The sequence below is a fragment of the Homarus americanus genome, unplaced genomic scaffold (genome assembly GCF_018991925.1).
Source record: "Homarus americanus isolate GMGI-L3 unplaced genomic scaffold, GMGI_Hamer_2.0 scaffold32929, whole genome shotgun sequence".
Lineage (NCBI taxonomy): Eukaryota > Metazoa > Arthropoda > Malacostraca > Decapoda > Nephropidae > Homarus > Homarus americanus.
In genome coordinates, this window is record NW_024737097.1 from 3,888,719 (window position 1) to 3,903,431 (window position 14,713).

Here is a 14,713-nt window from a genome sequence, read left to right on the forward strand (position 1 = left end):
GTGTGTGTGGGTGTGTGTGTGTGTGTGTGTGTGTGTGTGTGTGTGTGTGTGTGTGTGTGTGTGTGTGTGTGTGTGTGTGTGTGTGTGTGTGTGTGTGTGTGTGTGTGTGTGTGTGTGTGTGTGTGTGTGTGTGTGTGTGTGTGTGTGTGTGTGTGTGTGTGTGTGTGTGTGTGTGTGTGTGTGTGTGTGTGTGTGTGTGTGTGTGTGTGTGTGTGTGTGTGTGTGTGTGTGTGTGTGTGTGTGTGTGTGTGTGTGTGTGTGTGTGTGTGTGTGTGTGTGTGTGTGTGTGTGTGTGTGTGTGTGTGTGTGTGTGTGTGTGTGTGTGTGTGTGTGTGTGTGTGTGTGTGTGTGTGTGTGTGTGTGTGTGTGTGTGTGTGTGTGTGTGTGTGTGTGTGTGTGTGTGTGTGTGTGTGTGTGTGTGTGTGTGTGTGTGTGTGTGTGTGTGTGTGTGTGTGTGTGTGTGTGTGTGTGTGTGTGTGTGTGTGTGTGTGTGTGTGTGTGTGTGTGTGTGTGTGTGTGTGTGTGTGTGTGTGTGTGTGTGTGTGTGTGTGTGTGTGTGTGTGTGTGTGTGTGTGTGTGTGTGTGTGTGTGTGTGTGTGTGTGTGTGTGTGTGTGTGTGTGTGTGTGTGTGTGTGTGTGTGTGTGTGTGTGTGTGTGTGTGTGTGTGTGTGTGTGTGTGTGTGTGTGTGTGTGTGTGTGTGTGTGTGTGTGTGTGTGTGTGTGTGTGTGTGTGTGTGTGTGTGTGTGTGTGTGTGTGTGTGTGTGTGTGTGTGTGTGTGTGTGTGTGTGTGTGCGTGCGTGCGTGTGTGTGTGTGTGTGTGAACCTTTCCTGTTTTATGATGAATGTTGTTGTTCCATCTTGTGTTATTGTATTCTCTGGTTGAGACTTTCTATATATTAATTTATTACCTCAGAAAAGTTAGTGGAAAGATTGTTGGTTAAACAGATTGTAATTATTAGAGTTAAATGCATCTGTTAGCTTACCCAGTCTCGAAAAGTAAAATAATTCAGTAATTAAGTTATCAAGCTGTAAGAGAAGGGGAGAAGCAAGGGGGAAAAGGATAATGGGGGAGAGAGAGAGTATATTGACATGAAAGTTATGTTAGGGGAAGAATGGACCTAACTTAACATAGTCAAGTGAGAAAGAAATAAAAGAGTGACTATAAATGAAAGATAATTTCAAAAGATTTAAGTTAAGCAGTGCAATTTGTCTCTCCTTATTAACCTGTGATTATTTATTGTGTGTCAGTCTAGCTTCAAGTCTGCAGTAGAAGTGACCTCAGAGTGGTGATTACAGTACTCTGGTTTGTTACGAAAATTCAAAGCAATTATGTAATGTACAGAGGGATGGATCTATGGGGCCAGAACCCCCCCTATTCATCAGAAAATTCCAATACTTTTTCTTTAATGCAGTATTGTACTCAGACATTTTTGTATAGTAAAAAGTAATTACCATTGACCTCAGAATATCTCCTAATATCATGTGCACATAGCTTCAAAATGGCATCGAAATATCTGTAACTTTGCTCGCCATGTTCCCCCACCCACAACTTCTTGGATCCCCCCTTTTGATCTTCCTGGATCTGCCCCTGCTACTAGAACTGTAGTTATAATTCAGGGATGGGGCAAGGTGGAGAAGATGACAATGAAGTTATTGTATATACAGGTATCCCTCACAATACGAACGTTCAAATTACGAAAACTCGCATATACGAATTTCCTAAATTACCACCTTTTTTTTTCATGGTATGAAAGTTTTCCACCTTTTATGTATTTGGGTCCCAGCAAAAATTAAAATCGCATGCCAACGGGACTCGGCTGGCGTGACCACATCCCCCTAGCACTCTCCCGACCAGGCTGAGTTAAGAGTTATGTTATGGTGATTTTTAACTCATCATAATTTCAGGAAGATAAAAACAACTTTCTTATTTTATTATTTTTTTTTCTTTACTCAATTGCATGCATACACAATTCTACATATGTGCCAAAAAGGTAAATGAAATAACTACCATCAGGTCAAAAACATAAAGGTAATAAATATTTATTTTTATGTGATAGCCGGAGAGGGAGCATTGCGTACCCAGCCGGGCTGGGTTGCAATTACGAGGCTTGGGGGTGGCCACACATGATGTAGCCAGCATCTACTCAATTGGCGGCTGCATATTTTCATCTAGATAGTATTTTACTTATGTTTTTAATGTTTTAGGTAGTAAATTACAGTACAGTGACCCCTCGTTTAACGAACGCCTCGGTTAACGAAATTTCGGTTAACGAACTGCCTTCCATAAGGATCTTCAATTCGGTTAACGAACAAAAATTCGGTTAACGAATTTCTTACGAACCGACCTCAACATGTTTTCGCTTGCACTGACCGGGCAACCAGCTTTAGTATCAGTCCGCCAATACATTAATCGGTTCTAGGGCTTAAATTCCTTACTATTTTAGTAAATATCAAGAAGTTTATACTATTCAATAATTTTAAAAGTTTAATATTCAATTTTTTAGTCATTTTAACGATTATTGAACATAATTGAAGGTAAAGTGACTAGTTTAATGCGCGGCATCCAGTCTCTTAACACAGCAAACAGGCGTTAGTCTCTCTCTGTTTTCACTGGAGGAACATCTTGCTTGAGACTCTCTTCAACTAAACACTTTTTTTCTGTGTTTCCAAGCAAATTATTGGTCATTTTGAAATATATTTTACATATTGACAATATATAATGCAGTGCAGTGTTGATTTAAAGAAAATAATCTTGAATTACACCAAGAGAGCTAAAATTTTATGGGTGAAATGGCGCCATGGGGTGACTTCTCTTCCACCCCAATGCCTTTCTTCTTCCTTCTCCTCCACCCCCATTCTAAATCCCATCATCATCATCATCATCATCATCATCATCATCATCATCATCATCATCATCATCATCATCATCATCCAGGAGCCTTCTACAAACACACCTCAAAGTAAGTGAACTTTTCTACCATTTTTGTTGAATTTAGGAAATTTTCGGTGAGCTGGAACCAATTACCCAAAAACCCATTGAAACAATGGTTTCGGTTAACGAACTTTTCGGTTAACGAACTTTTCGGTTAACGAACGACCTTCTGGAACGGATTGAGTTCGTTAACCGAGGGGTCACTGTAGTTGTGTACTGTTTATCATTACCTAGACAGTTTTTTTTGTGGGGGGTGGAACTATTTCATGATTTTTGGAGTATGATATTGGGGTTTTCCTGTCATTGGGGAACCAAACCCTAATTTTCCCGTATTTTTTTTTATTATAGAAAAATTCACTAAATGAATGATTTTTCAGGAACCTAATCCATTTGCATAGCACGGGATACTTGTATAACTACACTGACAAGCTAAAAAAAGAATCTTAGTGAAACTGAGAATAAGCTTACAGACTCAAGAAGATTAACCTAACCTAAGTTTTCTTAAGTTGATATGACCTAAGTTAAGATAACCCATCCTGACCTGACTTAACCTAACCAATGACTTTGAAAGTGACACCTGGCTAGAATGATTCCCCATTCCTTTACAGTCAAATTGCATAATGATATCTATAACTTTTACATAATTGTTACCACCAATATGAAAATTTATGACATGTCGTCCATACTAAAGTACAGTCAGGAAAGTCTTCCTATTCAATATCACAGTAGTATCTAAATTGTTGTTTAATAAAAAAAATATTGTTGATAATATAACTGCTTCTTTGCTACTGTATACAGTTTTTCTCATATAAATGCAAAGGTATGAGAAGACTGTACTCACTTGATAACAACACAAGCCTGGGCATACCACTGCTGCCACAAAATTCCCATGAGTAATTAATAGCATAAGATATCAAGAGTTTTCCTGTTTATAATGTAATTCCCTAAAATGTCATAAGCAAGATTGGGTGATGAGTTTAGTTTGTAATCCCTTCTTTACTGGATGACACTTTTAATATTTCTTGGGCTAGTACCAGATGGTTTTGTTCAGCACAGCTATAGCTATAATTTTCATTATTGTATTTTTCTATTTGATAATATGAATACTCAAAATATCCTTAGAGCTTTGTAATTTTCAGACTCTTCAAGAGCTGTGCTTTTAGTTCCATGTGAGCGGCAGAGACATTCCAGTGCATCATCTCAAGGATCCCAGGATTCTCAAGATGCAACAGTTGAGCAGACAGCGATTGGCCCTTCCTCATCACACTTCACACGGCCTCCTCTTGAAGACAGGTATACAAAGGGGGAATAAATCTTTTATTTAACACATTTTATTATACATGATTCAGTGTCTAACTTGTGGTTATCTGGTAGAAGTGTTGTCAGTTTGTTATTTAGTTGGTTTTGAAATGTAGGAGGTTACTAAATTACTATGTATATATTTATGGATAGTAGTTGTGTTAGAAGTTGTTTCTGGAATACTGATGAATGTATGGAGGTAGTAGTGTGCTATAGTGCATTTTTGTTTGCTGGGTAGGGGATGCTTCACCATAAAATTGCAGGGTTAAAGGGAGTGTTGTACTGAGGCAAGGATTTGTGTGTCCTTGATTTTGGAAGATTTCATGATTCAAAATATACAGTAGGGTCGGGATACATATGTGATTTTTGTAGAACTTTTTCTTCTTGGGGGTTTGTCATGTCTTTTATTTTTAGCTGTTGATGGAACCCAGCTTCAGCTAACATAATTTATTGTGATGGTAATGAATAAGTATATTATCTAATGATGATAGAGTTGTGGTTATAGCACCAGATTTTGAGAATATGTATATGATGATGCATTAGTTCTAAGTTTTACATTTCATACACTTTATTTTTTTACCAAACATTACATTATTTAGAGTAACTTTCTCAAAATCACTTGTAATTGGTTTTTATTTTCAATGATACTCATACGCTTTATAAATTCCAAACTCCATTGTTGTTTGATTTTGTGTTTATCATTGGTACTTATTGTATTTATAATGTTGTTAGCTATATATGCATTTATCAAGTTATCATCATATACAGGTTGTACCTCTCTAGTCCGGCATTCTGTGGTCCGGAACGATTTTAGTTTGTCCAATAGGTAGATAGGCAGTTTTTTTTTTTTTATCTGAATTATTATTATTATTACAGGAGTATTAAATTTTTGCCCCTCAGGCCCCAATGTGGGTCAGTGACCTATGCCCGGGTGGGCTAATCCCCTTAAAAAAAAAAAAGCCGCGGGAAATTAAGGTTTGTTTACATCCGGCAGTTCGGCTGCTCTCTCTCTCTCTCTGCTTGTCTATACAGAGTACAACATTTAACCCTTCAATATATATGAGCAGTAAATAAGTGTTGCTTTCATATTCTTATGTAGAGTAATGACGATATATTTTCACATGTGCGCACTTACATACGAGCAGTCTCACTTTTTTTTTTACCATTAATGGTTAGCTACTTATATTGTTCCATTTATTAACATTAAATAACATTACAGGTACTTCAAGCAACCATATTCATTTTTTACATTAATTTTACTACAGCTAAACTCAGGGTCTTATTTTCTTCAGTTTTATATGTAGAACCAATCAGTCACTGGTTTCGTAAGCTTTAACATAAACAATGCCGGCAGCCGTCTCGTCTCCTCTAATATTCCACGTATTATTAATAAATTGTATTGTTAATTTTGCACACACGTACATTAATTCAATAAAAACAAATTCAGAAACATTAATTAAAATATATATGAACAGTAAATAAGTGTTGCTTTCATATTCTTATGTAAAGTAATGATGATATGTTTTCACGTGTGCGCATGCGCACTTACATATGCGATCTCTCTTTTTTCTTTACCATTATCGTTAGCTACTTCTATTGTTCCATTTATTAACATTAAATAACATTACTTAAAACAACCATATTAATTTTACTACAGCTACAACCAAGGTCTTATTTTCTTCAGTTTTATATGTAGAACCAGTCAGTCACTGGTTTTGTAATCAACGAAAACAATGCTGTGTCATTTCCTCGTGTGTTTTAATATTCTACGTATTATTAATGAATTGTATTGCTCATTTTGCACACATAAACATTAATTCAATAAAAAAGACATTCAGTAATAAACAATAATGAATCTTTTGTACACAAGAGAAATGACGCTGTTTACACGATTATGCACGTCGTCTGCACGTTGGCGGGCCGTTCAAACCCGTCGAAATTCAAGTTTCCGCCGTCAAAATTTTTATTTATTTATTTTTTTGTGTTCCAATAAAATACGTTAAGAATTAAAAACTCGCGAAATTTGAGAAGCTACTATACGACATTTAACCCTTTAATATGTCTTCAAAGAGACCATGACGCAGAGAAAGTGGTGCTAGTGCTTCCAGGCATAAGCACAAGTCACTATCTATCCAGGAAAAGGGTGAATTTCCATGGTCCGGCACCGGTCAGGTCCCGAGGTTGCCGGACTAGAGAGGTACAACCTGTACTGTACAATAAACCCTTGCTATTCACGGCTTTGTGATTCGTGATTTCGACTATTCGCGGTAAGCAGATAGCGGCTTGTTTACGAGCCTCTCCCGCGGTGCAACGAGTCTACCTCATGCTCCCATAGTGTCTCCTCTCCCTTTGTTTGCGCTCAACCATTGCCTGCGATGGAGCATCTCTTTTGTTGTACTCAAAACTTTAGTGTTTCTGAGTGAAATGGCCCCTTGTGTCAGTGCTAGTGATGCTAGTGGAGTGAAACGTACACTTCATGAAGCTCCAAACTTCTACATAGTATTGGTGACTTAAGTTTCTTATACACATTATAGGTACACAATAGTGCACCAAAGTAGTATAAGTTGCTATTCACAGTTTTCCCAATTTGTACCATTCCTCGGAACCTCACCCCTATGAATAGCAAGGGTATACTGTACTAATAACCATGTATAGGGTAAAGGTAGTCTGGAATGGAAGGTGATGACCAAAAATCGTTAATTTATGATATTCTGGATTTATAGGTGGAAGCCCAAGTTTTTGAGAATTATTGATGGAACAACAAAACCAAGAAAGCTCTCGTCCTATAAACGTTTTACCATTGTCCAATGCATTTACTTTACTGGCCTTGGTAGTTTCAACAAAAAATATTGTATATTTCCATTCCAAAGTATTTATTCAAGTCAGTGGAGAATATTATTGGCCAATACAACAGTTTTTAACTAAACCATTCGGCAAGTGCGGTAACATCTTTTGAGCAGAGTGCATTGTTTTTAAATCACCGATTTTATCCACTTTCCTGTAATAAATGCGTAATTTCAGGAAAAAATGTTACATTTCGTCGAATGTGGTATATCAAGCACAGTATAAGACAGAATATCATGCTGATATAACAATTTTTAACCGAAAACTATTAAGCGAATAACATCTCCAGGTATCGGGCTTAGGTGAAGTCTTTTGTTTTTAGTCATATATTTTATCCTATTTTACATTGAAATACATCACGTTTTAGCAAAACTACGGCTATTTCGAGAATATATTCATTCAGGCACAGTTTAGGTAAAATGTCGTGTGATCTTAATGGTTTTTAGCACAAAGCGATTCCCGAAAAACCGCGTTTTTCAAGCCTGTTCAAAGAGAGGACTGGGGCTGTTTGGTGCTGCGAAACATTGACCAGAAAGAAAATGATTTTGATAGTTTAATGAAATATTCAAATATGGTATCGTAATATTTATTCAAGTCAGTCAGGATATTGGCAATACCAATACTTAACAGTTTTAGCAAACCGTCGAAAAGTGATTACGGTAGCATCTTTTGAAGCGACAAAGCGAGTCGTGTTTTCATCTGGTGCATCACTTTCTCCACTGTGTCGTATGTCATTTCAGCAAAAATACATTTCCATTGAGTGTTATATCAACCACGGTATGAATGAATATCACTAATATAACGATATTTTAACGAAAATAATAAAAATGCAGTAACATATCATGAACGCCAGTTGGTGCGTCTTTTTGTTTTCTCATGTAGTTTATCTGGTACATTGAAAATACATCACGTTTCAGCAAAACTACTATTTATTTCTGAATATGGAAATATAATATTTTGCAGAAATAGCGTGCATTATTATAAAGATTAAGAAGAGGTGGGGATAAATCGTGACTTTCAAGCTGTATTTCGCTTTCTTTTCGTTCACAGATGTTGCGTAATACGCTGAATGGTTTTCGGTTAAAACTGTTACTATTAATATTCTATCTAATTCACTTGTGATGTAAAAGTTTTAACTAAGCTTGGATTCCAGCTGCGATGTACGATCTAGCTTCGTCTGGCGAAACCCTGGTGGGTGGAAGCTTTGTGTTTATCGGCCTTCAGCAGCTTTAATTTTTAGCGTCTGGTTGAAGTGTGTTTCGGTGTATTCTTATTTTTCTTGCTTCTTATTTTCAGAAATATGACAAGTTTTTATATATACAATGTTACGAACAATTTACAAAGTATTCATTTCATCTGAAGACACTTTCAAACAAATACTAGTGGGATATTTGCGTGACTCTGCTTGAAAAATTAAGCCTTTAGTACTCTCTCCCTCAGCCTACAAAAATATTAACATCTTTCTTGTTTAGACTACTCTTCCAATTTCTCACTAACTGGTATTTTTTACTTCATATTGCCATCAGATAAACTACAGTAGTGAGGTTGGAAAATATTATTATAAATTGATTACGGGTCTGTGGTACGTTAGGAGACTTTTTGACCCTACCAACAGTGTTAGTCAGACAGCATTTTTTTTTTTCATTTTTGGTGTCTCATTTGTTATTTTTCTGGGTTTACTGGATACTGTTTTTGCGTATTGTAAAAACGATTTGAAAAAGAAATACTGGGTAACTTAAAATTTTAAGGAAAGGTCTGAAACTGTAGCACTAATGTGAATGATACAACTCACATCATATTGATGTTTCAAGTTTAGGTAACAAAATTTATCATCTACAATGGCTTTTAAAATAGACTTCCTTGTTTTACATACTCCTGTGCATACCATACCATGCATTTGCTTTACTTTGAACACTATGATGGCCCCAAAGTCTTATCCACAGCAGCAGCACCAGAACTCTGGCGAATTGGTCGCGTTGATTGCATCGTTCCATTGTTTTAGGCAGTTTATAAGTAAATTTTTTCAACCCTAACGAAACTAACCTGTATAAAATTGACTTTGTTTGCCAAAAATTGCAAAGATTATAAAAGAAGCAGTCTGCTGAATATACATTACCTGAGGGTGAATATGATTGAGTGATAACTTATCACTGAATCATACTGTATACTCTCCCAGGTACTGTACCATATATTCAGCAGACCCTTTTAACTATCACTGATAATTAAAAGGGTAAGATGAGTAACACAGTGCAGGGCATGTGAAGAACGAAAATGGTTGAAAGACATTTCATTACGTACAGTATACCGTATATCCAGTTTGTACAGTAAAAATGCTTGCAACAAAATGTATTTGCAAAGAATTAGAAAGCTGTATTCAGCATTTATGGATTTGGAGAAGGCATATGATAGGGTGGACCATGAGACACTGTAGGAGGTGTTGAAGACTAATTGAATGGGAGGTAGCTACTGGGAGCACCTAAAGAAATTTACATTTTTTAGAATAATTAGAGGGCTAAGTCAGAGGATTGAAGCTAGGTTGTGTAATGTAAAAATGCCATATGTTTAATACATGTATGAGTGATATAATAAAGTATATGAAGACAAGGGTTGTTGAGGCAGGAATGAACCTATATCTGGATGGTGGTATGTGGTAGTGGTGGTCTTGGGTATAGGCGGCCACCTAAAGCGCCAATTGATGGCAAGGGGCAACATAGAGAAGATGGGAGACAATGCCACTACCAATACTTCAATAGAATCTTGGTAAACGGAGAGAAAATCAAGAGAAGTTGGCTGATGTATTCCTGTAAAAACAGGAGCCTCTTCTGCTGCTGCTGCTGATGTAAGCTGTTATCAATAAAAGATTTTTCCATAATAAAGGAAGGACTTAACGACTGGAAGAATGCAACCAACTTGCTCAATTTTCACGAAAACACCCCAGAACACCTAAAACATTTGAGAACATGGAAAGAATTGGAGGTGCAGATTATGAACGGGGAAATCATTGACAAAAAATAGATGGCATTTCTCGATGCTGAGAGGAAGTGGTGGAGAGATGTTCTGGTGCGGCTGCTTGCCATAGTACAGTCTCTGGCAGTATGACACTGAGGAGATACACAGAAACACTGCACATGCCATCAAACGGGAACTTCTTAAAAGAGGTTGAGCTCATGGAAGAATTTGTGCTAGTAATGAAAGATCACATTCACAGGGTGGAAAGTGGATAAACAAGTCACACCGGTTGTCTGGGCAAACACATTCATACAGTGGTGAAGGAGATCAAGCAATCAAAGTACATTAATACAGTAAACCCACGAAGATCCGGACCCGTTAAATCCAGATTTCAGGGTGAAGGTAGTTTTAGGCTTAAAGTTTTTATCTTATAAAATGTTACAGATAAAATTAGCAGAATATAACTTACATTGCTGGAATCCTTGCAAGGTACTGAATAATTTGAGTATAAACATCATATATTTTGCACAAGAGGTAAAAATTTTAGTCCTTTAGTGTACTGTAGTACACTTTAGTATAAGTTTTTCAACTCATATTTTTGGGTAGATATACATAACTTTCTTCATTTATTTTTACTCATTACATGCATACAACATCCTAAATACATATTGTGAAAAAGTAAAAGAAATAATTGTCCTAAGGGCAAACTTGTACTGTACTGAAATGTACTAAATAATTACTAAAATTTTTATGTCTATTGCAAACTATTGCATGTTTAATTCAAATATATCACTACCTTACAAGAATTCCAGCAATGTACCATATTTTCTGATGCATAAGACGCACCCCTACTTTACAAGGATATTTTGTATGGAAATTTTTTTGTACGTTTCATCATACATTCATTGACAGTGATTTTAAAGTGGTTTTGTAGGGGAAAACATATGATTTTGTGCATGTAAATACAATATATACTGGAATCAGGTAGGAAATCATATATAGTAACATTATACTAACGGTCACTAACCCAACTCGACCTCTGATCAGAGCAGCTGTGTGGCTTGTTTATATTTTAGTCAAGAGAATTACTGACAGGATGTGAAACTCGTATTTTTGGCTGTGATGTTTTGTGTTACCGCGATCTGCCACCAGGGCGTAGCACCATCGCTATTGTTTTGGCATCACCGACTCATTGCAAATGGCTGACTGGCGAATGAACTTTCTGTTAAAATTTTTTTAATCTTTCTAGGGGAATTTTTCATTTAGATAACAAACAAATGTTTCTTAAAGGTAACACAGTCGTTAAATAATGTAAGACATGTATCTGGTGTGGGTTACGTATGCTGGGGAAGGAGGTACAGTGAGATGTTGTGAGCTTCCCTCTGCCGTTAAGCCAATGTGAGCCATTATTTACGTCTTCTGCAAATTTGCAATAAGTTTGTGATAATAGATTGTGATAATTTGGCTTGTTTTCAGTATTTTATTAGTGGTAATATTGTTAACTAATAAAAAAAATTGTGCTTGGTGGACTACTGCTCGTCCCAAACTCCATAGTTAGGCACCTCTGCCTACGGCGCTCGGCCTTCCATCCGTAATACGGGCTCATTAGACGCAGGGTAATTTGTGATGCATTTTTTTTAACGCGTCTTATACACCGGCAAATGCGGTAAGTTATACAGTATTCTCCCAAGTCAACTCAGTGACATTTTATAAGTGAAAAACTTAAACTCTATCTATATGACTGATAAATAAATACCACTAGGTAACCTTCCCTGCCGGCTGGTCAGTACCTCACCACACCCTCCCCCCTTCTCCTCCCTGCCTGGCTGTCACCACCTCACCTCCCCTTTCCCAGGGGTGAAGGTAGTTTTAGGCTTAAAGTTTTTATCTTATAAAATTTCACAGACTAAACTTAGCAGAATATAACTTGCATTGCAGGAATCCTTGCAAGATGGCAAATAATTTGAGAATAAAGATTACATGGTTTGCAAAAAAAGATAAAATTTTTAGTCCTTTAGTGTAGTACATTTGAGTACAAAGTGTGTACAGGATAATATGTACTGTATTTTTGGTGTTTTTTATATCATTATTTTTTTTTTTTATACATTTAGTACATTTGCCGGAAGATCTGCTTTTCCGGACAGGTGGTCCGGTCCCCATTATAGTCCGGATCTTCGAGGGTTCACTGTATATCCATTAGCCAAAATCCCTCTTAACTGGGATTCTCCAATAGCCATACAGTAGAATGTTGATTTAAAGCGATTCAATTTAAAATTATTGATTTAAAGCGACACCCACAATCAAGGACAATGTTTTAACATAAAGTGAATCTTTCCTATTTTGCGCGAGTCAATCTGCCGCAACATATTTTAAAATTTGCCCCTAATGTTTCTCTGGATACGCTACACTGTCCTAAGGGCAAAGCTGTACTGTACATGTACAGGTAGTTCTGCTACAACGCGATAATTGTGTTCTTGTAAAATATCGTGTTATAGAAAATAGGGTTAGGTGCAGATTACTCGAAATCGAAAAAATTTAGTAGTTAGCCTAACACAAAGGATAGCACAGTCTAAATAAATGTTACATTCATATCTAATAATGAAATCATACAGTAAATGTAACAGTTTACCTTGAAAAAATATGAATGTAACTTGACGGGGGAGAAGGGTGATTTTGAGGTTGATAACATCGAGCTTCTCTTCAAGTGTTATATCCTTTCTTTTACGATAATCACCGGGAATTCTATCATCAGAACGCTTTTTGGAGATATTCTTCTTTACCATAATCACAGTTAATACCACAAAATTGGAGAAATAGTAAGCAAAAATCGCGTTATAGCAAACAGGCGTTCGCGTTATACAAATATTGTTCCGAATTCATAAATCGCGTTAGAGCAAATTCGCATTATCAAAACACGCGTTATAGCAGAACTCACTGTAACCCTAAATATTTCCGAGGATGGGGGATTTTTCCGGGTTTGAGAAAGTTGTCTGGTTACCTGGAAATCTCTCATCCCCGGAAGTGCTCTGCACCAATTGTTCTGGCTAATGAAGATATCACTGTATTGTATATGAAGGGTACCGAGATTAATAAGCACAAATTATTACAGTAAACATATCTATATTAATTAATAAATAAAAAACAAAATAAAATATTTTACAATGGGAATGTCAGGCATGGGGAGGAGTAGGGAAGGGGCATAAACCTTTTTGGGGGTGTGCGATCAGTTCCCTCCCTCCCTCCCTAAACCTCCACCGCAGAAGACTCGGGAGTATGGCGCAATATTTTGTAATTTTTCTAATATTTAATATTTTATATTATCAATGATAAAACATACACCATAATTGACTGATCATATGAGAATATATAATACAGCTAGACCCCGACTTACGACGGGGTTAGGGACCCAAATCCAGGTCGTAAGTCCGAATGGTCGTAAGTCCGACATAGATTAAAAAAAAAAAAAAAAAATTAATAGAAAATCTACAATGAAATACAGTACAGTGAGTTCTGCTATAACGCGTGTTTTGATAACGCGAATTTGATCGAACGCGATTTATGAATTCGGAACAATATTTGTATAACGCGAACTCGTTTGCTCTAACGCGATTCCACTCGAACGGTTGTTGTGACTTCAGTTCACGTTCGACATCACATGTTCAATTGAGTTATGTGTTTTGTTTGTGAACAATTGCAGAAATAATGTATGTAATATTTATGTATACAGTATACCTATATATTATAAGTAAATTGTAAAATTTTACATAAAAGAGAAAATCAAATTACATAGCGTTTTACACCCGCGCTCTCTTTACATCATACACAGTGTTTACAGTTTACGTTCGACATCACATATTCAATTGATTTATGTGTTTTGTTTGTGAAGAATTGCAGAAATAATTTATGTAATATTTATGTATACAGTAAACCACTCACAAGGTCCTACAGTACCACTAATTATTTTATACTGAAACTTACGTTTGGGAAGCTGGATTAAAATGAAGATTACCGGTATATTAAAATAATAAAAATGTATTATAAACCAGTCTAACATACCGTAATAAACACAGCTGCTATTATCATCCCCCCCCACCCCCATTTGCCAGTGACAAGAAAGGGAAAGTGACCTTGACTGTGACCGCCTGTGGCTATTTTTAGCCGTCCTTGTGTTCGGAGGTGGTCAGTAATGCATATCTGTATATTTACTGATCATAATATTTATCTCTTATAAATAATTCATTTAAAATTTATTTTTTTGCAAAGAATATTCAGTAAATGACTGCATTAATTCTTGAAACTACCTACAGTGGTAAATTTAGGATATAAATAATGAACAGAAGTCACGTCATGGATTCGGAGTTTGGTCCTTAACGATCACCATAAATGTAGCCTCCCTTTGTCGCGAAACACGTATATAAATTAAAGAAAATACTTGCAGTATATTTAATATATTACAGTATATTATATATAAATAAATAAACAAATAAATTCAAATTCCCTTATCATCCTGTGTCATATACAGAAATACTTGAGTCCCTGAGCGAGTACACAAAAAGAAAACGGACATCCTGGAGTGGATAGAGAACGGACATCTCTACTGGGGGACTCAAACGTTTCTTATGTTTTGTGGGCGCTCTAGCATAATATGAATAATATGTAAATTACAATTTACTTATACAGGTATATAT

The 14,713-nt window shown here is 36.4% G+C and overlaps 1 protein-coding gene across 1 annotated transcript in view; it reads left to right on the plus strand.

Annotated features, from left to right (window-relative positions):
- Window positions 1-14,713, plus strand: part of LOC121873162 — a 433,416-nt gene that overhangs the window by 414,650 nt on the left and 4,053 nt on the right. Inside the window, exon 12 of the mRNA XM_042376488.1 lies at window positions 4,073-4,226. Within this exon, the coding sequence (XP_042232422.1) occupies window positions 4,073-4,226 (154 nt within the window). The remainder of the gene's footprint in view (window positions 1-4,072; window positions 4,227-14,713) is intronic.